The 24498-nt window shown below is 41.3% G+C and overlaps 1 protein-coding gene across 1 annotated transcript in view; it reads left to right on the top strand.

The window, feature by feature from the left end:
- The window catches only part of dhx36 (DEAH (Asp-Glu-Ala-His) box polypeptide 36), a 32954-nt gene that overhangs the window by 893 nt on the left and 7563 nt on the right, over nucleotides 1–24498 (top strand). The window contains exons 2-19 of the mRNA XM_006637505.3: nucleotides 166–302; nucleotides 2204–2366; nucleotides 2736–2774; nucleotides 3731–3901; nucleotides 4902–4981; nucleotides 11871–11945; nucleotides 12351–12517; nucleotides 13063–13144; nucleotides 13473–13613; nucleotides 13720–13825; nucleotides 16830–16917; nucleotides 17324–17379; nucleotides 17828–17892; nucleotides 20301–20444; nucleotides 21604–21721; nucleotides 23156–23254; nucleotides 23613–23786; nucleotides 24053–24139. Coding sequence (XP_006637568.1) covers nucleotides 166–302; nucleotides 2204–2366; nucleotides 2736–2774; nucleotides 3731–3901; nucleotides 4902–4981; nucleotides 11871–11945; nucleotides 12351–12517; nucleotides 13063–13144; nucleotides 13473–13613; nucleotides 13720–13825; nucleotides 16830–16917; nucleotides 17324–17379; nucleotides 17828–17892; nucleotides 20301–20444; nucleotides 21604–21721; nucleotides 23156–23254; nucleotides 23613–23786; nucleotides 24053–24139 — 1992 coding nt within the window. The remainder of the gene's footprint in view (nucleotides 1–165; nucleotides 303–2203; nucleotides 2367–2735; nucleotides 2775–3730; nucleotides 3902–4901; nucleotides 4982–11870; nucleotides 11946–12350; nucleotides 12518–13062; nucleotides 13145–13472; nucleotides 13614–13719; nucleotides 13826–16829; nucleotides 16918–17323; nucleotides 17380–17827; nucleotides 17893–20300; nucleotides 20445–21603; nucleotides 21722–23155; nucleotides 23255–23612; nucleotides 23787–24052; nucleotides 24140–24498) is intronic.

Raw genomic sequence — 24498 nt, 5'->3', positions numbered from 1 at the left:
GACACCTCACTGGGTGCAGCTGACAAAGTTCCTTTTTCTCATGAAGTAGTCTGTGTTGTCCAGTCGATGTACACTGCTGTGTAAACGGCACTGAGCCTCAGAGCTATGCCCTCTGCCCCATTCATGTGTGGAGTGCTGCCGGCTCAGGTGGTCTGTTGTGTTTAGAGAGCTGTGGTTCAGATGGATGAATCGCGAGAGCACCACATCACCCAACTCCTCAACTCTGTCCAGACTGACAGCGCCCCAAAGGAAGCCCGCTCCTCTGCATCTGAGGCGCCCCAGCCTCACAGAGACAGCCAGAGGTAAGAGAGTACAGTATTTCCCAAGGTGTGATATAGGAACAAGTAAAGGTTTATTCCATGCTGGAAACAAGAAAAAAAAACACACTGTTTCGGCTGTGGAGCCTTCTTTAGGTGTGCTGTGTCATGCATTTCTCACTGTAATTCATGTTTACAATTACATTCAGTTGTTAATTACAGTGAAGTCTTAATTTTAATGCTAGGGACCAGATTCATAACACATTTTCTGATGTTCTTATTGTTCTTAAAGATCCTGAATGATCTTTGTGACACTTCAGTTTTCGTGGTGCTGCCTTCTAAAAAAAAGACTTTAAGCAGCTATTTTAAATGCATGGCACAGGGTGTGACACAGTATAACTACAAAAAAGCAACCGGTGATTAGTTTTGATGAAATGTTTCTTACAGCTGTCCCTTATTAAAATATTTTAATCTTACCCTTTCAAACCTCCCCTCATTTCAAAGACAGCGGTCAATGGTGCGTAGAACGTCTTGCAGCAATAAGCAATGGATGAAAGTGCTTAGGAAAAATCCTAAATGTCCTTTCTTATGTTGTGTGAACCTGTAAATGCTGAATTAGAAATAGTCTGGAATGTACAGAGCCTGTGCAGTTGGAGTTGGGTCTCCCTTTTCCAAAGCTGTGTTGTCCCTTTGTAACTAAGATATTCACAGCTGCAGGTGATTTCGCACTAAAATATGTGCCAAAGTGTCTTTGGTTATTGCCCGTATCGGACTTGACCGGATCATCACAATTACAAGGGTGTTGTCCCAATGAGCACTGACACCCATCGCAGCAGTTCTCCTGACCATGGAGATTCCGCTCATTTCTACATCTGCACCCACGCACACAACCTTTGAGGAACTATTGTGTATCTAACCCAAAGTTTCTGCATTATATTTCTGACCTATAGATCAGATTTTTAAGCGTTTGCATGTTGTATTCATAGTCCCCGAAATGAGATGAAATGACAAATTCAGCCCTATGTGTTGTGTAAACATGTGTAGATGTAACATTAGTGAAACTGATTGTGCAACCAGCTCAATCATTTGAAGGTCAAAAGACAGACAATGAAGAGAAATGCTAGGGAATGTTATAACTGTAGGTCAGTTCATGTTTTTAATTGCATTCACTTTTTGACAGGAATGTAGCTGTCTGTAGTTCTAAGTCTCCTTAAACAGTCTGAGCTCCTGATTCCTCAGTCGTTATTGAATAGATGACAATGCAGACTAGTTTGCTCAGTCTTATCTAAAAACAGTCTGTATTAGGATCTTCAGTATATTAAATTATTCAGCAATATTAATACATGTTTGGTAAACTGGTTCGTTAGTAAAATCTTACGAATAGTCTTGTCGTTTCTACTGTTCTATGTTTTGCTCCTACTGTGTGGAATTTGTTGTTTCCTGCAGGCTTTAGTATTGCTGTCAGAGTGCATCTCTACTGGGTATTGAGCATATCTGAACCATCGCCAGCAGTGAAAAAAAATGTGCCTTGCTTTTAATTGGACTTTTTTTTACAAATGTTTGGAACCTTGATTTTTTTTATACCTATTGTTCTGAACCCTATTATCATGAGTAAATAGGCTTAGTAGATGTTATATCCAGTTATAATGACATCCCAAAAGGTTATTTTAAATGTGTGACCTAAAGCTTTTATTGTACACTGCTGTGTGCTTAATAGATCTGTATGACTAAAGGGTGGGGAACTGCTGCTTTTAATGCTGGAGGACTAATTATAAAACTCATTGAATTAATTTAATTTTATCTAACTGCAGTAAGATACAGTGCTTTATGTGTTCATGCAAAAATATGTTTTTCCTTTGATTAAGTTTGAGTTTTTTTCCTAATCTTTCTTGGAACAGGGTACAGTACAGTGCATGTAAACTAGGATATATGTGTTCCTGTTCTAGGGTTTTCCGATCTGATAGTGCTACACAAAAGGATACTAAGGAAGTAAATGACCATGACTTGGAATACTTATTCCAAGACATTGTTCGAGATTCTAGTCTTGACCAACAGCTGAAAAGAGATCTCCAGCGAAAAAAAACAGATCCAAAGTACTTGGAAATGTTGGTAAGAAATTCTTTCTCACAGTTTGACTTAATTATTTAATTATATCACTTAACTTGCTGTTAATTAATCTGCTTATTGTTGAATTAAAAGGATTAGATTTTTGACTTAAGAAGGCAGAATAAATGTAAGGTCATCTGTATACTTTCACAACTCCTTATTATTAGCAAAATCTTTTCTTAGATCTTGAAAATGGGCTCACATTTGTATCCACTTATGCAGCAGGGTATTTCAGCTAAGTGAAGCAGCATTGTTCAGTCTTCAGATCTTCAAGGGATCAAGAGCACCTGCAGCCTTCTAGTTGCACTTGTCCACACTGATGTGAACTGTTATCATGTGCAATAATCATAAATCCTTTATGTATTTTTTTAGAAATTCAGGGAGAAACTTCCATCATATTCAATGAGAAAGGTAAGACATTAGACCTTTTCTTCTGCAGTGACAAATCTTCTCTTAATCTTTGGGAATTAGTTGTATTGCTGCTATTCTTTTGACTGTGCTGAAACATTCTGACCTACAAACATACCATTGAACAGTGTGTGATGGTTAAAAGTGTGTTGTATAAAGTCCACAGTTTCATGCATCCAAACAACCAGGAATAAGCCATGCTTTGGCCTCATCTTCTTTCTTTGTAACTTATTCATACAGGAGTATTGGAGTCAGGAACAGTGTGCTGAGGGCAGTTTGGTGTTCTTTTTTATGCTTGTAGCTAAGAGCAAATACTTTCACTTTAATGCAGGAGCCTTTTTACATTATATGAGTTATGCTATCTTTGTTTGATATTTAATGTAGCATCCATATTGTCTGTCTTGCACAGTTATTTGCTGTAGAATTACCTTTTTGTAGCGAAGGAGGTGGTGGGCCTCTGCAGACAGTAAGAACAGCTCTCACAGTGTGCGTCTGGAATTCCCCATGAATATCTGCAGTTCCATCCCCTTCTCCCAGGAGGGATGCCTTGTGCTGAAGCTGTGATGCTGTGTGGGTGTGAACCACACATTCCACATTGTTTCAGTAGGGGCGTAGGAGAGTAAATGATTTTCTGGGGATTTCTCTTCCAAGGGGAAGTGGTTGACTGCAATGGACTGGCTTCCTATCTAGGGTGTGTCCTGCCTTCCGCCATTGCTTGCCAGGATAGGCTCCAGCTCCCTCCCAATGCTGTTTTGGATAAAATGGTTAGAAGATGGAGAGATGGGATGGAAAGGTGGTCGAAGTCTAGGCCATGCTTCTCTAGGCTACCACTCCTTTCCTGCCAACGAGAGTCTTCTCATTGGATTGGGCGGCTTTTCTGATGTCTTTGCCAGTGTCTGCACATACAGAGTGTGGGGGCCTGTTCTCGTTGAGGTAATCTGCCCTGCGGAATCTTGCAGGAGCTGGTGGACCTGATAAGAGGGAATCAGGTGGTGGTGGTCAGCGGAGAGACGGGTTGTGGCAAAACGACGCAGGTGACTCAGTTCATTCTGGACGACTACATCGAGAGAGAGATGGGATCGCTGTGCAGGGTGGTCTGCACTCAGCCCAGGAGGATCAGTGCTATTTCTGTAAGTCTGTTATGAAAGTAATACTGCAATCATAAAAAAAACTGATAATAGATGGTTATTTTCAAACATCTAAGGACATGCTTTTCCTCGTCTGAGGAGGGTAAGATGCATTTGATTGGTCAGTCAGGTGTGGGGATGGTTCGTCAGCAGATCAGGGACCTTAACACTCTTTACTCTAAGTGTGGACCCCATATGGATACATGTTTTTTAAAGGCAAATAGTGCTGTGTTTTAATTACTTTTAATTAATTACTAACATAGTGTACTAATTTAAAGCTGACTGTTTTATCCAAAGTGACATACATACATGTACATACATTAGCGGTGCAGTGGCTCAGTGGCTAAGGATCTGCTCCTGTGGCTGGAAGGTTGCCGGTTCGATTCCCGCGGCCGGCAGAGGAATCCTACTTAACCCCAGCTGCTCCAGGGGCGCCGTATAAATGGCTGACCCTGCACTCTGACCCCAAGCTTCTCTCCCTGTCTGTGTGTCTCATGAAACAAGCGAAGCAAGTATGCGAAAAGACAAATTCCTAATACAAGAAATTGTGTATGGCCAATAAAGTGATCTTCTCTTATCTTGGTACCCATTCACACAGCGGTAATGTTATGGAGCAGTATTGGGCTTAAGTGCCTTACTCAAGGGTACAGCTGCACTGTTTCACCTGGCATGCACACCCACAGCCCCCACGATTCCTTTTTCTCTTGGAGCATACATGTAGTGGGGATGGAGGGAGGAAAAGCCTGTTTTTCTGATATTATTCAGCATGCTGTTGTTCTCTTCTGGTGAGATTTATATCCAGATGTTCACATCGGAGGAGATGGATCCATCAGGGAGCTATCTATTTAAAATTAACTTCCCAAAATATTTTTAGATGTAGTTCTCCCTTCCTTGCCCAGATTCAATATTGTTCTTTCTGATGCTTGCAGTGAAGGCGTTTCTTTGAAGCTCATTAACAGCAGGGATTTCGAATGTTAATTTCTGAGTTTTGCTGATTGTCTAGGTGGCTGAAAGAGTTGCTGCAGAAAGGGCAGAAAAATGTGGAGAAGGAAACTCCAGTGGCTATCAGATCAGACTGGATTGGTGAGTGAAACCTGTCAAGTGTTCCATTGGAACCACTGTAACAGTTTATGCTTTTGTGGTGTTTATTAAGGAAGTAAACTTTGCTGATTAATAATCCATGCTGATTAAAGCATTCCTGTGTGCATGTACACTGTGAAAGCACTGAGATGCATCAGTCACAGCTAAATGGGGTTTTAAGGAATACAGCAGTTGAAAAGACACGCAACATTTTTACAATCATGATATTTTATAGCAGTCACTTTTAAAGGAATGTACCATATAATTCCAGAGTATTAAAAATCTTAACAGAAAAAAATAGTGCGCAAAAAACCTAAATATGAATTTGGGTGCGTATCATTATAGAGATTATAGAGATCAGGTAGTGGTTAATTCCTCCGTGATATTAATTTTGGGGCCAAAATGAAGTAAATTTCCATCATGTAAAAGTTGGTATTTGGTTTCATATTCCTTTCAGGCAATAAATACAGGTCTGACACCCTTTAAGCTTGCCAAGCTTTGTGTAATCCTTTAAGATGCTGTGCCAAGTCTTACTGCAGACACTTTGAATTCTTGCCTTTTCTTGGGGTTTTCTGATGTATTCTTTCTTCAATATGCTCAATGTTGGATTCAAATCTGGAGATGGTCTTGGGCACTCTTCCCGTTTCTCTCTCCTGATCCACTCCATGGTTGTTTTTGTCTGTATAATTTGGGTCGTTGTAGTGCTGCGTGGTACAACTCGAGCTACAAGCAGGGTAAAATGTTTTTAAAACTTAAAACTGCTGCTAAGTTGTATCATCAATGAAGACAAGTGAGCCAGTTCCAGAAGGACCTAGGCCATGACATTATCTCTCACAGGTGGGTAGCTGCGTCAGCATGCGTAGGCTGCAAAGGAACAAGTAATAGGTTTATTCCATGCTGAAAAAAAGAAGAAAGAGAACACAACGTTTCGGCCGTGGAGCCTTCTTCAGGTGTGAGAGAGACAGGGCAGTAGGCAAAGGTAAAGTAGCGGGAGAACAAAGGTTGAGAGGGAGGAGGAGTGAGAGGCGGGAGCAGGGGACAGAAAGAGAGGCCAATCAAGAGGTGTGAAGTCAGAATGGGTGCAGAGAGGTGTGAAATGAAACTTCCAATGAATGGAGAAAATTTAAAAGAACATTAATCTGTCGTTAAGGGAAGGGAGAATGTGTGATCCTAGCTGCAGAATAATTTTAGTTTCGGTGGTCTTTCTGATGTATGAGTTCGGAAAACCGTCTTTGAGAACACAGACGGAGAGATTAGAGTGGTCGTGGCCGTCAGAGGTGAAATGAGAAACAATGGGCTTGGAGAGATCTTTAATCTTCACAGCCCTGACGTGTTCTCTGAAGCGGTCTCCGAGTCTCCTTCCTGTTTCCCCAATGTAGATGGCTGGGCATTTACTGCAAGAGATACAGTAAATAAGGTTGCTGGAGGTACAAGATGCTGTCTGGGTGATCCGGAATTGTCCTGAGGGGCCTTGAATGAGTGTGGTGGTGGCTGTGTACTTGCAGGTGATACAGCGAGCTCTTTTGCAAGGGAAAGTGCCTGGTGTGGATGGTTGCTGAGGGCGGTCAAGGGAGCTGTGAACAAGGAGGTTACGCAGATTAGGTGGTCGGCGATATGAGATGATAGGGCGATCAGAAAAGAGGGCCCCAATGGAGGGATCATCCTGTAGGATGGAAAAGTTCTGGTTAATGGTCCTGGGGATAGGAAGTGTGTTAGGGTGGTAAGGAAGCACCAAAGGAATGCGGTTGTTACGGCGGGAGTTCCTGATCGGGTTGATGGTCCGGGGGGTGTTTTTGGCTCGGGCAAGGGCCCTGTCAATCACACTGCTGGGGTATCCTCTGTTGATGAAAAATGAGTACATTTCGAGGGCTTGGTTTTCGAAGTCGATGTCGTCGCTGCATAATCGTCGTAACCTAAGGAACTGTGAAAAAGGAAGAGAGTTTTTAGTGTGGTTGGGGTGAAATGAGCTGTACAGCAGGTAGCTGTGTGAATCCGTGGGTTTGTAATAAACTGAAGTGGACAGTCGGGGGTAGTTGAGAGACAAGTGGATGTCTAGAAACGGAAGAGTGGTGGAAGATATGTGAACTGTATATTTGAGGGACGGGTGGAAGTTGGTGAAATGGTGCAGGAAGAATTCAAGCTGATCGTTGGAGCATGTGGCGGCACCGACGCAGTCATCAATATATCGTTTGTAGAGGTCAGGGACATAGCCAGTGTAGGAAGCGAAGAAGCGTTCTTCTACCCAGCCGACAAAAATGTCCAAGCCCTCGAAATGTACTCATTTTTCATCAACAGAGGATACCCCAGCAGTGTGATTGACAGGGCCCTTGCCCGAGCCAAAAACACCCCCCGGACCATCAACCCGATCAGGAACTCCCGCCGTAACAACCGCATTCCTTTGGTGCTTCCTTACCACCCTAACACACTTCCTATCCCCAGGACCATTAACCAGAACTTTTCCATCCTACAGGATGATCCCTCCATTGGGGCCCTCTTTTCTGATCGCCCTATCATCTCATATCGCCGACCACCTAATCTGCGTAACCTCCTTGTTCACAGCTCCCTTGACCGCCCTCAGCAACCATCCACACCAGGCACTTTCCCTTGCAAAAGAGCTCGCTGTATCACCTGCAAGTACACAGCCACCACCACACTCATTCAAGGCCCCTCAGGACAATTCCGGATCACCCAGACAGCATCTTGTACCTCCAGCAACCTTATTTACTGTATCTCTTGCAGTAAATGCCCAGCCATCTACATTGGGGAAACAGGAAGGAGACTCGGAGACCGCTTCAGAGAACACGTCAGGGCTGTGAAGATTAAAGATCTCTCCAAGCCCATTGTTTCTCATTTCACCTCTGACGGCCACGACCACTCTAATCTCTCCGTCTGTGTTCTCAAAGACGGTTTTCCGAACTCATACATCAGAAAGACCACCGAAACTAAAATTATTCTGCAGCTAGGATCACACATTCTCCCTTCCCTTAACGACAGATTAATGTTCTTTTAAATTTTCTCCATTCATTGGAAGTTTCATTTCACACCTCTCTGCACCCATTCTGACTTCACACCTCTTGATTGGCCTCTCTTTCTGTCCCCTGCTCCCGCCTCTCACTCCTCCTCCCTCTCAACCTTTGTTCTCCCGCTACTTTACCTTTGCCTACTGCCCTGTCTCTCTCACACCTGAAGAAGGCTCCACGGCCGAAACGTTGTGTTCTCTTTCTTCTTTTTTTCAGCATGGAATAAACCTATTACTTGTTCCATTATCTCTCACATGTTTCCCAGATTGTTGCTGTTCTTTGCAGATTCCTCTGCAGTTCCTTTCTTTTTCCACAATTTAATCTTTCCTCCACTTTGTTCTCATCTGACCATAAATAGTTCCTTTTGGCGTATCCTTATAGTGTTGAGAAAGTTCCAATCTGCCTTTTCTGTTCTTGTGGCCGGGGACACGTTTCATCTTGCCTTTGTAATTCTGCTGTCCTCTGTAAATTGTGGAAGTATTCCCTCTTGCACTGTGCAGTTTGTTGGTGATTTCTTGACATCTCTGATACTTGTTCTGTCATCAGCCGTAAATGTTTATATAATTTATCAAATCAGTGTTATTCACTTGGTAAATATACCTGTGGTTAACAATTCCAAATTGTTAATTTTGGTATGTCCACTTTCTGTGCCATGGTTTGATTGTGCATTTTCAGCTTCAAAATCATCTGCTTTTCTTTAACAAAGTTATTTGCTTTTCAGTTTGGCATTTAAATAGGGACTCCAAAACACATTCAGACAGTTTGATTAAAGAATTAACACATCATTTATGAGTGCCTAATTACCTGACAAACAAGGGACACCTGTTGATCCTAATGTCCCAATACTTTGTTAAAATCCCTGTTTAGACATCATTGCTCCAATGATGGCACTGTAGATGCCCAGGGTGTACGGGGATATGGATATAGGAACTACTTAAGCTCGATTCACAAAACTGTGAGTCTGGTTTTATTGCCTTTATTTTCATATTTTTTTCCAATTGTAAGTGCAACAGTCATGCATAGTTATTTATAAAAGTAGTGTGATGTGTTATTAAATCACTGGCTTTAGAGAAATAATTGGTTACATGCTGGCAACATGGTGACAGAGATGCTGCGGCATGTTTACATCTCGCTGATTTCTGCTGCACACACTTTCTTCACATTTATCCTCAGTTTCTTCCGATCTGAAAGAATCCTGAGCTCAGTAAAGGCTTTGGGAACACTGTTCTCATTCTAGCAAAGTTAGCTGTTCTGTGTCAGTCATTCTCTGCAGTGTATATCAAGCTGGATTTCTTCGTACAAATACTGTTCCTGCAGACGTTTGAGATAATTTGCCATCAATGTTGTCTGCTAAGGATAAAAGGAATCATTGGAGGTTACAGGCTTAGTAGGTGGAGTGCTAACAAAGCGTTGGGACCTTTTCTTTTGCTGCAACAGGAGATATCTCAGAATTCCTTGTCATTTATAAATGCTTGTTCAATATGCAGACACTTTATAATTTTTAGTCTGTGACTAAGAAAAAAAAATGTTTAGCTTGCCGGCAGTGTGTTTTTCTGTCCAGCCCACTGCTTTTTTTCTTTTGCGTTCCCCATTTCATATGTGCCTCCAGTTAGTTTTTAAATGACTGAACTTACATAAAAGTATGAATTTAAAAAGCGTAGATCAGAAGATAAGTCATCCGTAAAGTAGCGCTTATTATGGAGAGTGTGGAGGAGGCAGGAATGAATGTAAAGACTTCAGTCTCCATTTTTTTTCTTGTAACTGGAAAAGACATTTTTTGAAAGCAATTTACAGCATGGTGGGAGGAAAGCTGTGACAGATGCGTTGGTAATCAGGCTGGAAAGCGAGGCTTGAGAATCCCTGCTGTAGTGCCATATGAAGCTGCAGCCTTTAATTCAGAACTCTGCTGCTTGAGATCTAGTCTTGGGGATTCAGCATCAGCCACTGTCCCCACATGTAAAAGACAGCACAAGTTCGGCAAAAGTCATTTCCAATCGGATCCGTTCCTTCTGACTTCGGACTCTTTTACTTTTGGGGGCGAGTTGCAAACAAAATTAGGCATCACGTTCTTGTGTTCTGTACGTTTTCCGACCAGTTGCAGCTTAAAAAATGTAGGATTTTATCCCTGTGGTACACCCGTGTGGATGCTGACCCCGAAACTTGCAGGAACTGGAACAGTATTATTTATGGCTAAGCCTGGGTTCGTGTAAAATGTGGAAAGAGAAGAGCAGGAATCTGGAGGTTTAAAGAGGCGTTAAGATTACTTTTATATGCGTTGATCTTGTGCAGTTCAATATGGTGGTAAAGTCTTCCCACCAGAACTTCAGAATTCAAGTCTCAGGCAGACAGAACTGAAACATGACCAGCATTGTTCAGCAGCACGTTACGTTTAAATTGGAATTGCATTGAGTTGAAACAAGCCATGAGAGTCTTCGGGGCTCGATCATGCAGCGGGGTTGTTTTCTTCATTACCCCTTCATCATTCTGTGCGTCTTTAGGTTCATGGTGGCTTGTTTCCCCACCCGTTTTGGTTAACGTCGGCATCCTTTCTCCCACACGATAAGGCTGTGCTTATGCTGTACTTTGCAATACAAGATAAGCACTCCACGTGGTAACCGAGATGGCGATGTGTTGGAGCGTGAGGTTTAGAAGCTGGCGAGTGGTTATTTTACGTGTGGTCCTAGAAGCTGTTTTTGAGCTCCTTGCACTGGTGTTTCTGTTGCCGTTAGTGACGGAATGGTCAGCGTCTGGTTAGGTGAGGCATTTTGAAGCCGAAAATCCCTTTCTTGGCTGAAAGGCCATCATGCATAACATGAATCCCTTTTCAAAACTCATTAGGGTTTCCGATCATGACTTGCGTCTGGTTATTTTTAATCTAGTTGCGTATGAAAGGTGTTATTTCTGTAGTATAACGCCAAATTCCATGCAGCTAGTTGTTATGGCAATGAAGTATTGAACTAGCATGGTAAAAAAATTACAGTAGAGCAGAGGTCTCACACTTAATTCCTGGAGGCCCCTGTGTCTTTGGATTTTTGTTCCAAACTGTGTAGTCAATTAGACAACATTATTTTCCAAATTATATATAGGATTATTCTTAAGGTCCTTTACAGTTAATTAAAGAAGGTGTTTGCTTCATTGACATTACAGTAATGCAGCTAAGTAAATAATTAGACCAGCTGTGTAGCTGAGACCATGACTGGAGCAAAACCCAGAAGGCACTGAGCCCTCCAGGAATTACGTCTGAGACACCAGCTATGAAAAGTAGTGTTTAAATCCTGATAAAAAATTCAGTGTTTCTTTACAACATGTCCATTCCACATGTAGATTGAAACTGAAATTCCAAAGTAATGAGTTGTTTAAATCTGACTTCCATTATAGCTGCCTGTGCTGTTTTTATGATGACATAGTCTACTTATCCTTTCAATAGACTTTCGCTCAAATTAAAGTAAGAAGCTGCTATTAACAAAATGCCAGCGCTATTAAGATCAAGCTTACCGATTATTAGAAGGACCCCGGTAGATGTTAGGATCACTGACATTGCTGGGGGCTATAAGTACATGTTTAATGGCGACTTCCTTGAGTTCAAGCAGGATTTATTTTATTGAAGTGAAGCATTATTAGGAGAACCTGTTGATTTTGACTGGACATCTCAACTTACACAAATTCTAATAAAAGGTTCATCTGGTCTACTGTGTTAATTGAATGTGAATTGTAATTTTGAAAATGTCAACTCCTGAATCGTGATAGAGATTACAAAAAGTCTGCAGAGGTGGGAATATAATGTGACTTGTTGGAAATTTAAAGAAAAAACTAGCCTTGTTATATCTGAATTAATTTTTGTTCATACCTTTGTGTGTGTGTTTTTTTTTCAGCCAGTTACCAAGGAAACAAGGCTCTATCTTATATTGTACAACAGGCATCATTTTGCAGTGGCTGCGGTCAGATTCGTAAGTGCAAAACGGTTTTTTCTTGTTGTTCATTGAAGAAAGAAAAAAAATGATAAGGTCCTGTACCGTAGAAACTGAGTGCCTGCTTTTGAACTAGGCACAAGAATACTCTTGGCACAAAACCCAATGCACAAGTTTTGTTCAGAGGTTTGGTAGAAAAATACAATTCTGTTCAATTAATTTCTCATGTCCTGCAAGCCTGCTGTTCCACAAAATGTTACACAACAGAAATATCTGTTCTTCTTTACTGAAGGAGTATCTCCAGACATTTTAGGAGTCATAAGCCCTCCCTACATTTTGATTAAAATGTCCAACTCCTGCAGTCGTGCTGTTCCTAACCGAGACCAGAGAAGTAACAGCCTTCACAAGTGCATAACTCTGTGTTCCTCCCTCCTCCTGTCTCAGACACCTGTCGAGCATCAGTCACGTCGTTCTGGACGAAATTCACGAGAGAAACCTTCAGTCCGATGTGCTGATAACCATAGTAAAAGACCTGCTCGAACTCCGTGATGATTTGAAGATCATCCTGATGAGTGCCACATTGAATGCTGACAAATTTTCCAAATATTTCGGTATGCATTTTTACATCCTTTTCGTTTGCTCAGGGATAATTAAAACACTTAAGTCACATACATTCCATTAAAATTCTCATTTCTAATTTTTTTGGCATGTTTATGGGGCACACAATAAGAATTCTTCTATAGAAAACAAAACGATTTTTATTGAATTTTTGTTACCACTTCACAGGTGTTTTGTTGAGTTGGCGGCGTGCACACTGGTTCATTGTTTATTACTCACAGGACCATGATGTGCGACTACTAAGCAAAAAAATGTGGCAGCTCCTATTGATTTTATGCACCTTGAGAAATATCACAGTTCAGCTTCAGTTCATCAATACCCTAATTCTGCCTTGTTTTTTTATGTGCTTACTCTTATCACATGCCATTCTAGTGTGGTCCAGGAAGAATGGGAGAGCTCAGTGTTGTTTTGCAATCTAGTGATTTATTGAAAACAAGTTGATAAAATATCTAATTTCTCTCATGTAATGCCGGTTGTTCCTTGTTTTTTTTATCCACTGCTAAAGACTTAAGACTTTTTATGTCTTTTGTTTTCCCAGATAAATGTCCCATGATTCACATCCCTGGCTTCACTTTTCCAGTGAAGGAGTACCTGTTGGAAGATGTAGTGGAAATGCTGAGGTCAGTTGTCCGAAAACTTGTCCGAATGTCTAAAATAGTTAAAAGACCAAATGTTTAAGTTCTTTGTTTTTCAGAGTCCCCATGCTGCTTTTTTCTGATTGAGCTCTAATGCATCTGTGATTTGGCCTGAGAGAATGGGAATGAACGATTTGTTTCCCCTCCACGCCTCTCCTCTTTGTGGGTCCTGTGCCCGAGGTCGATGATAAAGCACGTTTTTGCTTTACGTGTAGGGACGGAGAGACTTGCGTTGTTCACGTGCGTTGTACGTGCAAGGCGCGGTGTCACAGAATGAACAACGTTCCGTTTTCCTTGCACGTCCGTTCCTTAGGTACCGTCCGCAGGCTCAGGACCGCCGTCCGCAGTGGAAGAAGAGGTTCATGCAGGGCCAGCAGTTCCGGCCGGAGAAGGAGGAGAAGGAGGAGGAGTACAGGGAGACCTGGCCCAGTTACGCCAGAAGCCTGCGAGACCGGTATTCCCCGCAGCTCCTTCGTTCCTTGCCACCTCACACTCGCTAGGATGTAGCTTTCTGGCTCTAGGTGAGCCAAATTCATTTTGTTTTTGTTTTTTTATTCTAGGTATTCAGACAGCACAATCGAGGTCCTAGAAATGCTGGACGATGACGATAAAATTGACCTGCCCCTCATCGTAGAATTGATCCGGTACATTGTCAGGAACGATGAGGTGAGGTTTTTTTTTTTTAAAGACGCCAGGTTTGGGACTTTTAGCATATTCACAATTCCACTGGGTAGTTCCTGTCGTTTTAAAACTGTTGTGGAGCTCAGCACCTTTTCAGTTTCGTTATGAGGAAAATAAGCATTCAGTATCGGTTTGTATTAAAAACTCATTATTAACTCTATTGCCTCTTTCTTGGCGGCAGTATATTCTATTTGTGTTTTATTGAGTATAATGAAAACACATTATAATGAAAACTTAGGAAACAAAAAAATCAATTCACATTGAATTTAAATTATGCTGTGAAATTTACAGATTTATTCCATCTACCTCCTTGATGCAGGAGTTGTTTTTAACATGCAAGTTGCACCTAAAAATTTAGCAGTTCTTCAGGACAGCATAAAAGGCACAGCGATAGTGTTATCTGAAACTGCTTTATTGGTGTAATTTGTTACTTGAAAGACTCTGAAGCAGAAAGTAGTGAGCCCCTAGCAGTTCAGGGAGGCTGTTCCTCTCCAGGGTGAAGTTCGCTGACAGTAAGCGATCTAATTAATCACTCCCAGACAGCACAGGCCTTGATCTGAAGGGGCCTTGGCATCTGAGGATTTCCCTCTTGTTTTTAAAAGCTCAGAATGACATCATTTTGTACCCTTTATAATAAGGGACGATTCTCTTGTTGTCGTAAAGACATGTATACAGGCAATAGCTAACTGCCTATTTGCATATTGATATTTCTTTAATTACCACCTTCTCCTTTTTCTTAGTGTTATTGGCTGTCCGTCAAATGAATAAATGAGAGCCTTGTTTTGCTGATGTGTTTTAATTAAGGGGTTTCTTTATATCATGTTTTATTATATATATGAAATGGAGTACCCCAGGTTCATTTAAAATAAAAAACATTACTTTTCATCCATCTTCATTTCTCTGGTCAAATTTCCAGATTGTGCTTGGAATAAAGCGTTGGTCTGCGCACACAGAGAATGTGAATAATGAAATTATGAGCGATCTTGTGTTCTGTTTGATAAGCTATGGGAAGTGGAGGATAACATTTAAATGGCTAAGGCTGTAATTAAACCTTTATACCTCAAGTCAGAGTGATACATATTTCTCTTAGGCTGTCTGTCTGTTCATGTAGATTTCTTAATTAAATGCTCACTTTTTGATGTCAGGCATAACTGCAGAAATTAGATTTTAATTTATTTTGTTGGCAATTTGTTTTTCAGTTACACAGTGACTTTGGTCTTTAAGTGGCACTTTATTTAGATTATAGCACTAATGCATAAGGATGCATAATGTCCTCAGAATCTGTAACAATATTCTCCTGGAGTTTAATTGGTCCCTTATTCGTCCTCCAGGGAAACCTCAGGCTCATCAGCAATAGCAGTGAAGGTATTTTTGCCATCACTTGTGCGATCACATAGATTGGAGCTACACAGGATAGAGATTAATTATCATCAATTAAGGGGAAGGTTTAGGAATTCAGAGATTTTATCTGTCATGTTAGTTTTTGAGTAAAAGAAACTAGGTCAGAAACCAGCCAGAAATAAGCACACAAAATAGGACCTCTTTTTTTTTTGCTTTATAATTATAAGGCATGTCATCAGATCTCAGAAAACGGCAGGAATTTAAAACACAGGGGTAATGCAAAAGAAAAATATGTACTCTATATATCAGCAGATGGTTAATTATTCTGTAAAAGGAGAATCTAAAAATATAATTTCGTAATTATTAGGGCAAAAGCAAGACTTTCAAATGTATTTAACACTGACTTTGAGTTCCTTGTTTCTTCTTCCCACATGGTGTCTTTTATTTAAAAGCTTTTAGCTCTTTCCTTAAAGGGCTGCATCTTAAAGCTTTTTGAACAGTGGAAGAAAACTGCAACATCAGCACATTTTAGTAATCTCTCTAAATCCGTTTCTAGCATCTAGAGCCATTTAGTACAATTAATATTATACTTATATTACACTATCATTCTATGTGACTTAACTTCAGCGTGTTTATAAAAATTAAATCCAGATATATTTCCAAGGAAAGTGTTTTATAAAAATGTGTATTTCTGAACAGTGCTTACAGATACACGAGTCGGAAGAGAGAATTTAGACGGGAACCTGCATTGTGTAATACAAAGTTTTATTTTTCAAAAATGGCGATCTGTTGTTGCTTTTAATTTGGCTTCAGATGGAAAAGAAGAAAAAAAATCAATGAATTTTGTAGCTGGGTAGCTGGGTAGGCTAGATGATCTGCAAGGGTGAGAGGAATGTGAACGGCGTGCTTCTTCGATCAGTGGGGAGTGGACTGGTCGACATCGCCCAGTCCTGTGGAGCAACAGCTCTTTATTAATACCCAGCTGCTTCCGCTGAAATTCTGCTTTCAGGCGCTCAGGAGAAGGAAAATGATGAAACCAGCGTGGCTTTGAAATTGAAAGCACTCTTTTTTTTCTGAATTGGGATAAATTTTGTTTTTGGCTGCAGGGACACAGTTTTTGGCCCAGTTGTCTTTTCTGTGAAATTGAACACCTTCCTTGAGTTGGGGGACAAGCAGTGGGTATTGATAGTGTGTCTGCCCTGCACACACCCGCTGTCAAGGTTTTATTCTGGACAGATAAACACTAGTGTCCTTGTCTTCAGGTGCCGGGTACAGGCCGGTCTGTTCTCAAGCTCCCAGGAGAGCTGTGGGGATACCGCATTGCTGTTAGGAATGGAAAGAGATTGCTTCCCCACAAGCCGTCTTTTTATCTGTTCTTCTCTTCCACAAATCCCACAGAATGAAACTGACTTTCACGATGAGCAGTGTGTAGTTTCCTCTCCTTTTATAAGGAAAAAACTTACCTCTATCTTACCCATTTAAGTAACTAGAAGTATTTTTATCCAAAACCCTACTGCCATTTACATCTGATTTTGCCTTTTAAGAATGACTGATGAATCTTTTAATGTGCGGTACTTAAGACTAATAAGTGTTTCATTAATAATGGGAAACAATCTGTTAAAGTTTCATGGCTTTTATTTTGCTGCAGGACGGAGCAATACTGGTGTTCTTGCCTGGCTGGGACAACATTAGCACACTAAACGATCTCTTGATGGCTCAGCAGATGTTTAAGTCAGGTACTGCAGAGAATTCTAAAACCTGTCCTGAAAAGCATTTGAAGAAGTGGTGAACAAAACTGGCTTTAGTTTAATTTATACTGATTTTAGATGTGCATAATAAATATATTATTTTTGTCCTATTTTTCTTTAGTCCCAGCTAAGCCATGTTGTATGTAACACATTCATAGTGACTCAGCAGGTCTCCTGTGTTTTTTCGGGGGGGTTCTGCTTTATCACAATGGGTCTGACTGCTTACAAGGGTCTGGGTTGTTTTATCAGCATCATTTGTGTAGAACCAACCTGAAAGGCTATGTGTCTCTTTCCACTGTTTTTAAGAGCAACTGTAAGCCAAACATTCCTAAAAATGAATACCAGAAAGCAGTAATTGCCTTCATGTGCTTATCAGTCTTGATTCGCTTTTCAGACAACTTTATCATCATTCCACTGCACTCCCTGATGCCCACCGTCAACCAGACCCAGGTAAATCTTCAAAACCCACTATGAGGGAGATTCCTCCCTTAACAAACACTGTGCACTTTAATTAGAATCACGGGCTTCAAGTGTTGTCACACTTGGATGTCTGGTTTTAACCTTAAGTGCTGATGTACAAATCGATTAGAAAGTGAAAATAAAAGATTAGGCGGTTCAGGTGGTTGTTAATCCCAGAACCTCATTAACTTCCACGGCATGACTGCTAAGTGCTTGGAACAAACAACTTCTTAAAGTTCTGCCTCCTTTTTTCAAGTTCTGACTTAAGCCAAGAGCAGAGGAACTTCTTTTGTTGAGCATTCGATATTGGTTCAGGTTAACGTTTTTCAGTTGCATGTATTAGGTGTGGAGGCATAATCTGAAGGCAGTGTGGTGCATGTTACAAGAAGGTGAAGGTTTCCCTTTGTAATTCCATTGTATGCGTTTGTCTTCTTTTCAGGTTTTTAAGAGACCTCCTCTGGGCGTTCGTAAAATTGTGATTGCCACTAACATTGCTGAAACAAGGTATAATTGTTTTTTAACAAATATAATTAATTCACAGGCTGCATAATAAGCAACTTTCAATCCTATAGTGCAAATATCCATTCTATAGTTGAATGTGTTAAGTTATATGCTTATGCTAGTAGGCAGGGTTTTATTAACTTTGCTGCTTTGCATGAGTTGTTAAGATGCCAATACTCCTAAGTTACAGGAGGCCTTGGGACCTGTGTCATACTAGATGCCCTGCGATACATTCAAGTCATATTTTAGTTAAAGAACCTGCATTTCATTATTTATAGATGGACACGGCAAATTTTGTGTAGAGTTTGTGCGTTTTACCCATTTTTTCCCTATCACCTGTTGTTGAAGGACACACGAATGCTGGTTGTCTGCCCATGATCAATCATCAAATTCCTTTAATACCTTTTGAGCAGAGCCTTTTGAAATCGGCACCATCAGCTCAGCTGTAACCTTCACCCTGAGTCAAAGTTACAGAGCTCTGCTCTGTATTAAACAAACCATTGTTGTACTGCTGGTATAGCCAGGTTAATAAGGAGGCAGAAAATAATTTGTGATCTCTGCTATTAGGATGTGCTGTAATTTCTAGCAGATATATAGAGAACTATAATGCTCATAATAAATTGTTAATGGAAACAACACAAATTAGTTATTAACATATGTAAATATTTATAATTAAACTATAGATTTTTAACTTTCAAAAATCTATTAAGCTACTTCTAACCATCAGATAAATTTGTATTATTGTCTAGAAGAATGCTGTGTGGCTACTGAAATTTGTCAGCCATCTACTGAAGTGTAAAATTGAAGCTTTAATTACTTGTGTGGAATTAGGTTGCTTATCATTTTGTTACACAGGACAGATATGACTACAGCTGATAAAATTGGAGAACAGACAAGACATTAGTAACACTGCAGGCACTCCGGGAACCTCTCTAGCTCTTGCAACAGATGTAAAACAATGCTACTTTTCAGACTTGATAGCTTAGGGCTTGCAAAGTGCTGTCCAAAAGCACCTTTTCAATTGGAAGTGAATCAGATCAGGTTTGTTTTGCACTTGTTAATCTATATATGTAATATGTTACATAAAGTAATATAGCAAGCGGTTAGACTTCAGCAGTAGTGTTATATGGCACAGAGACATTGCTGGACCTAACATACTGCATTTAATATGTAATTTTCTGAATACAGTGTGTCCCAGTTAAGTATTTTATGTTAAATTATAGAAGTAATATCCTGGCTCAGAGTAGCAGAGGTGAAGGAGGACTTTGTTTCCATCATTCCTTCTGAAATATCATTAATACCTCTATCTCATTCCTTTGCTCAAGCAAAGACAATCTTAATATCACCGATGTGGTTTTGGAAAAATCTCTGTCTAAACGGCTATGAAGTTTTCTCTACTGAAGTATGCACAGGCACAAAAAATACTCTACTCTGCTAAAAGAGATGCTTAAATTGTGAAAATCTGCCAGGGAGAGATTTTGAATGGAGGGGGTAGCCGTGCCTTTTGACAAGCCTTTGTACCAGGCAGTCTGTGGAATTCTGATCAAGCAGTTATGATAACATACTTGCACAAAGCAACAGATCTTGCTAAAGATAGACTGTGTAAAACCTGCTGCCTCAAAACAAATTTGCATTTAATGTTACCAGTTGAACAGTGAGGGCCACTGAAGAAGCAGACGCCCGCGGTAAGAATTTGAAAATGGCAGGATCACACAGACACAGGGTTTTGGCTGAACCTCTGAAAGAGGGCAGTTCTTGCATAGAAAATAAAAACATGCTTCTACAAGACATTGTTACATAATGAAAGCTTTTAGATTTTTTTTTTGGGGGGGGGGGGGGAATTTAAGATCTCTGAAGGAAAAAATTATAATAATTCTTAGGAAAATAGGAAAAACACCCTAAAACCTTCAAGATGTCGGTCACCAGTATGATAGGTGCCTCTCACCACTGAGCCAAGAAAGTGAAGTGGTTTGAACCCAACCAGTATTGCACCAGTTCAAAATCAGCCAGGAGATTCGCAAAATCTTTTGTCCTTTTGAGAATATTGGGGGTCTGAACTGGGCATAGCACCAGAAAACCAATCAGACCCTCATATGAACAAAACCAGGCAAACACTAAAGAAATGCTAAGTGCTACAATGTTGAGCCCTGGAAGGCTTTTACATTCTCATTTCTTAGTTTCATTGATTCATGTTAAATAAAATGTCTTAGTCATGTTCATACTAGGTCTTATGTGATCCCCAAAACTCGAAAGTGATGTAACCCGCTCGGTTTGCCACATTTGGAGAGTAATGGAGTGCAGCACTTTTTCCATAGCAACAATTTCTTTTCTGTTTTTCCCACAGGACAGCAGAGTGAGGTGAAAGGTAAACAAATACTAGTCAAGTGAACCTCTTTCCCTTTTTCTTTCAGCATCACCATCGATGACATTGTTCACGTCATAGACGGGGGCAAAATAAAGGAGACCAACTTTGACACTCAGAACAACATCAGCACCCTGACCGCTGAGTGGGTCAGCCTGGCCAATGCTAAACAGCGAAAAGGCCGTGCTGGGAGGTGAGTGTTCGTCTGTTGTCTGTCTTTCCTGTGCTCTTCATGTTGAAGCATTTTGTTGTGATGGCCTGGGTGAAGGTGTGCTGCTCGGGTGTTTCTTTTAGGGACAGGGTTCCATCTTCCACGTAGGCAGATGAAATGTGTATGAACTGTAGTGGGAGCTCGATCAGCACCAGAACATTCTGGTTCTGCGTAGTTTTTCTGCGGGCTGTTTGTTAAGCCAAGCTGGACCTAGCCCGTTAAAACCAGGCCCTGTAACTCTTCTGGAGCGAGCTCAGTATTAAGCAGCTGGACCTAGCCCGCTGGACATATATGAGGCTGGGTGAAGGACACTCTGGAATCGTGTGTCTTCAGTCTGTGCCCAAGAGAGAGATGGAAGGTGGCATCTGGTAGCGTAAAAGATCTCAGTCCTGCCCAAGAATCACAGGGTTATGTTGCCGTTTACTGGGCAAATTCCAGTATTCACGAAAAGTTGAAAAAGTCAATCTGAAGGACTTAGGAGTCAACGACAATTAATCTTGGCTCAAACAGCTCGAAAGCAGCTCGAAAAACATGTCCGATGGGGTCAGGCGCTCTCCCTGGCAGCTCTCTGGATGTTCAGCACATGGCCCAGGTAGAGAAACGTCCGCGCCGTACCGAGAAGACTCCAGACGGACCGAGTTTTTGGCCTGGCTCGGGTGCACAAGAGTCCCGTGTGAAGCATGAAGGTGACCTGAGGGAAGCTGATGGACAGCTGTGTAAGCTCTGAAAAGGCACACCGAAGATGGCCTCTCTTCCTCCTGAACGTGGCACACGCGGTGCGGGACGTCGCTCGCCCACTCCGAGCGCGTGGTGCCGTCTTCGCGCAGGGCCGGAGTGGAATACTTCACTCTGCTCCCAGGGCGTGGAGCCCTTTCGCACGGGAGAGGCTGATCAGCCTCTCTGCTGCTCGCTAGCCCGTGCCAAGCGGCGTGTCGGGGAGCGCAGCTCGCACATTAGCACCCCGAGTGACTCAGGAGAAGACGCCATGGAATTGAACAGATGGACCTTCGGTGTCAGCGTGGCCACCCGGACCGGCTCTGTCGGGGCCATTATCACAATTTGAGCCTTTTGGTTTTACGTCGTAATTAATTATATGACTGTGGGTTGATTTGTTTTTTTCTTTTATGTTCCATTTGTGTAGGGTACAGCCTGGTAAGTGTTACCATCTGTATAATGGGTTGCGGGCCAGCCTTCTCGATGACTATCAGCTGCCTGAAATTATGAGGACTCCCCTGGAGGAACTGTGCTTGCAGATAAAGGTACTGTGTCACTCAGTAGGCTGCAGTCAAGGTGATAAGTCTCCTACTTATTTTATTGTTAAACTTCTGCTGTTCCATTCAAGCATGGTGGCAAGAATGTCTCTGAATTTCTGTGTTTAGAGTCAGGTTTTGGAGAAGTGCGTGTTTGAGTTGGCGGTGGTAAGTCTAAAGATGTAGTGTTTAATGTAAGGTAATCACCGTGACATTTTACCAGCAATATTAATAACATTAAATGGCTTTCATGCTTTTATTACACATGTACGGCGGCACAAATCAAAGATTTGAGTTAAAGACTACTATGGACCTATATTTCACAATGCAGTGTGACAAAATATAGAAGCAAACATGGGAATTTTGACCTGTGTTGTGCATTGAAAACAAGCTTGTTGTGTTTGAAAAGAAGATTGAATCACTCCGTTTTCAGCGTATTGGTTTTGGATGCTGTGTCATGCAATATTCCCATTCCTGTCTGGACAAGGTGAGCCCCTAGTCTGCATACTAGATTCCACAAGTCCTCCCAGCTCTCCCGTTTGATATTAAATGGGGCTCGAGTCAAGTTCATAGCAGAACGCATTCTGCCAAGAAAGCTGCCCTACTACAGCGTGCGGATGTTTGTTGTCCAGCAGGAATGTTGTCATTCAGGAGGACTCATGTCCACAGGAAGGATAGCGAGGGAGGTCTCAAGGCTTGATCACGCTACTGCTGTATAGTCCTCTTGCCATCATTTACTCCTTGTGGAGTTTGAAGTCTAGAGCCAGTAGAACACGTTTGCCCAGACCAGCACGTTTTAACCTCCCCATCCATTGGTGTGCTGATGTGACGACCATCAGGGTGATCAACGCCAAACCTTGGTTCATAGCTAAAAAGAACTTGGGTCGACTCCAAGCAGTGTGCAATGAGTTTTTCTAACTCATAACATACCAGTAGTTTGAGGGCATTGTTCTCTTGGTAAGCGGAGCGTTTGTATTTTTTTCTTATTTGAACGTCAAACTGATTGAAAATCAAGTCACTTCTTTGTTCACCTGTGCCTAATCAGTGGTCAACTCTTGTTGAGGAGCTACTTTTGTATTTATGCAACAGTCACATAGGTGTATCACAGACAGTAATGAATGTTTTTTTAATCAAAGTGATTACTTAAAACATTTAATCAAAAGACAAAGTTAATATACTTTATCTGATGACACATACATATATAAAGGTTTTTTAGTTTCTTTTGATGTTCAGTATGCAGTCTTTTCTCCATCTCAATTCACAACCTCCTGTGATGCCTTTTTACAATAAGCTTCCCTGTTGAGCTTTGAAAATTGCTTTGTAAGAAATCAATTTTTGTAATGGTTTACTGGTAGACAAATGCAATATTGGAAAAAATCAGGTTTGAGTTAAACAAAATTGAGTTACGTGCTGTATTTTCTCGAAATATGTTGTTTTCTTCAGATACTAAAGCTTGGGAGAATTGCATCATTCCTTCGGAAAACACTGGATCCTCCTTCGGAACAGACAGTGCAGTTAGCAATTACTCATTTAATGGATCTGGTAAGAAAAATCTTCAAGCTACACTTCAGCACTTTGCTTAATTTAGTAAAAAACAATATGGTGTGTCCTGGTCATTCAGCGTGTTAAAGTGCCTCACCCTGAGCCCAGTCCGTCCTCTGACTAATTGAGTGATTTAGTACGTGTCATTAGTATTTGGTATTATGTCATTAGAGATAATAAATTAATTTCACTTCAACAATACCCATGCACACCATCAGCTTGATAAAAGTTTCTGTTTTCATGTGTTCTTTTGAGTTGAGTTTGCATGTTTGGAATAGTAAACGGCAGTCCCTCAGTGCACCCCGTTGTTTCCCTTCCCTATCCTTATATGATCTTTTTTCCCCCCCTCCCTTTCCAGAATGCCTTGGATAAGGATGAGGAGTTGACTCCTCTCGGCGTTCACTTGGCGCGGATGCCAGTGGAACCTCACATCGGGAAGATGATCCTGTTCGGAGCGCTGTTGAGTTGCCTCGACCCTGTCCTAACTATTGCCGCCAGTCTGAGCTTCAGAGATCCCTTCGTCATTCCTTTGGTAAAGCAGTTCAGTGATATGCCATCCCTACGCACTTTTACGTGGGGGTTTATGGTTTAAAGCTCTTCTACGTTAAACGTGATATCTTCAAAACGGTTCTGTCAGGATCTCACATTTCCTTGGTTTGGGATGATCTTCGGGTATTTGTAAACATGTGACTCGGGCCGTCCTTCACCGACACTCCGTGGCTGCTTCGGTTCTGCAGCTCGTTGTGTGCTTTGTCACTTGACTTCTTTTTCCATATTTACCGTTTTGTTCTGGATTAGGGCAAGGAGAAGATTGCGGATACGAAGAGAAAGCAGCTGGCGAAGAATTCCAAAAGTGACCACCTGACAATTGTGAATGCATTCTGGGTAAGATGGCTGTGTGTGCAAATTGTAGACTTTTCCATAAATCTGAGTAGCTTTGTTGAGGCGTTTCCTTCATTCACTAAAGGAACAAGGAGGACAGGCTGTGATATTATTTTTCTGTAATATAATTTACTGGACATATTATTCCCCTTCTAGCTGAATTGCATCTATGCTCAGAGTAGTTTTTAACCTTTCCTTCGTTAGGCCGTGAAGATTTTTTATTGTACTTTAGCAGGCTGCAGTGAAACTCATCGAACTACGTTGCCTTCTGAAATAAATTCCTGACCCGTTGAAAAGACAAGCTGTTCGTGGCTGTTTTTTGAAAGCAGGAAGAAAGAAATCAGTACATCCAAGTTTTTCAC

This window comes from Lepisosteus oculatus, chromosome 13 (assembly GCF_040954835.1).
Source record: "Lepisosteus oculatus isolate fLepOcu1 chromosome 13, fLepOcu1.hap2, whole genome shotgun sequence".
In the NCBI taxonomy this organism is placed as follows: Eukaryota; Metazoa; Chordata; class Actinopteri; order Semionotiformes; family Lepisosteidae; genus Lepisosteus; species Lepisosteus oculatus.
The sequence above is the reverse complement of the archived record's forward strand: the minus strand, read 5'-3'. Positions and strand labels throughout refer to the sequence as shown.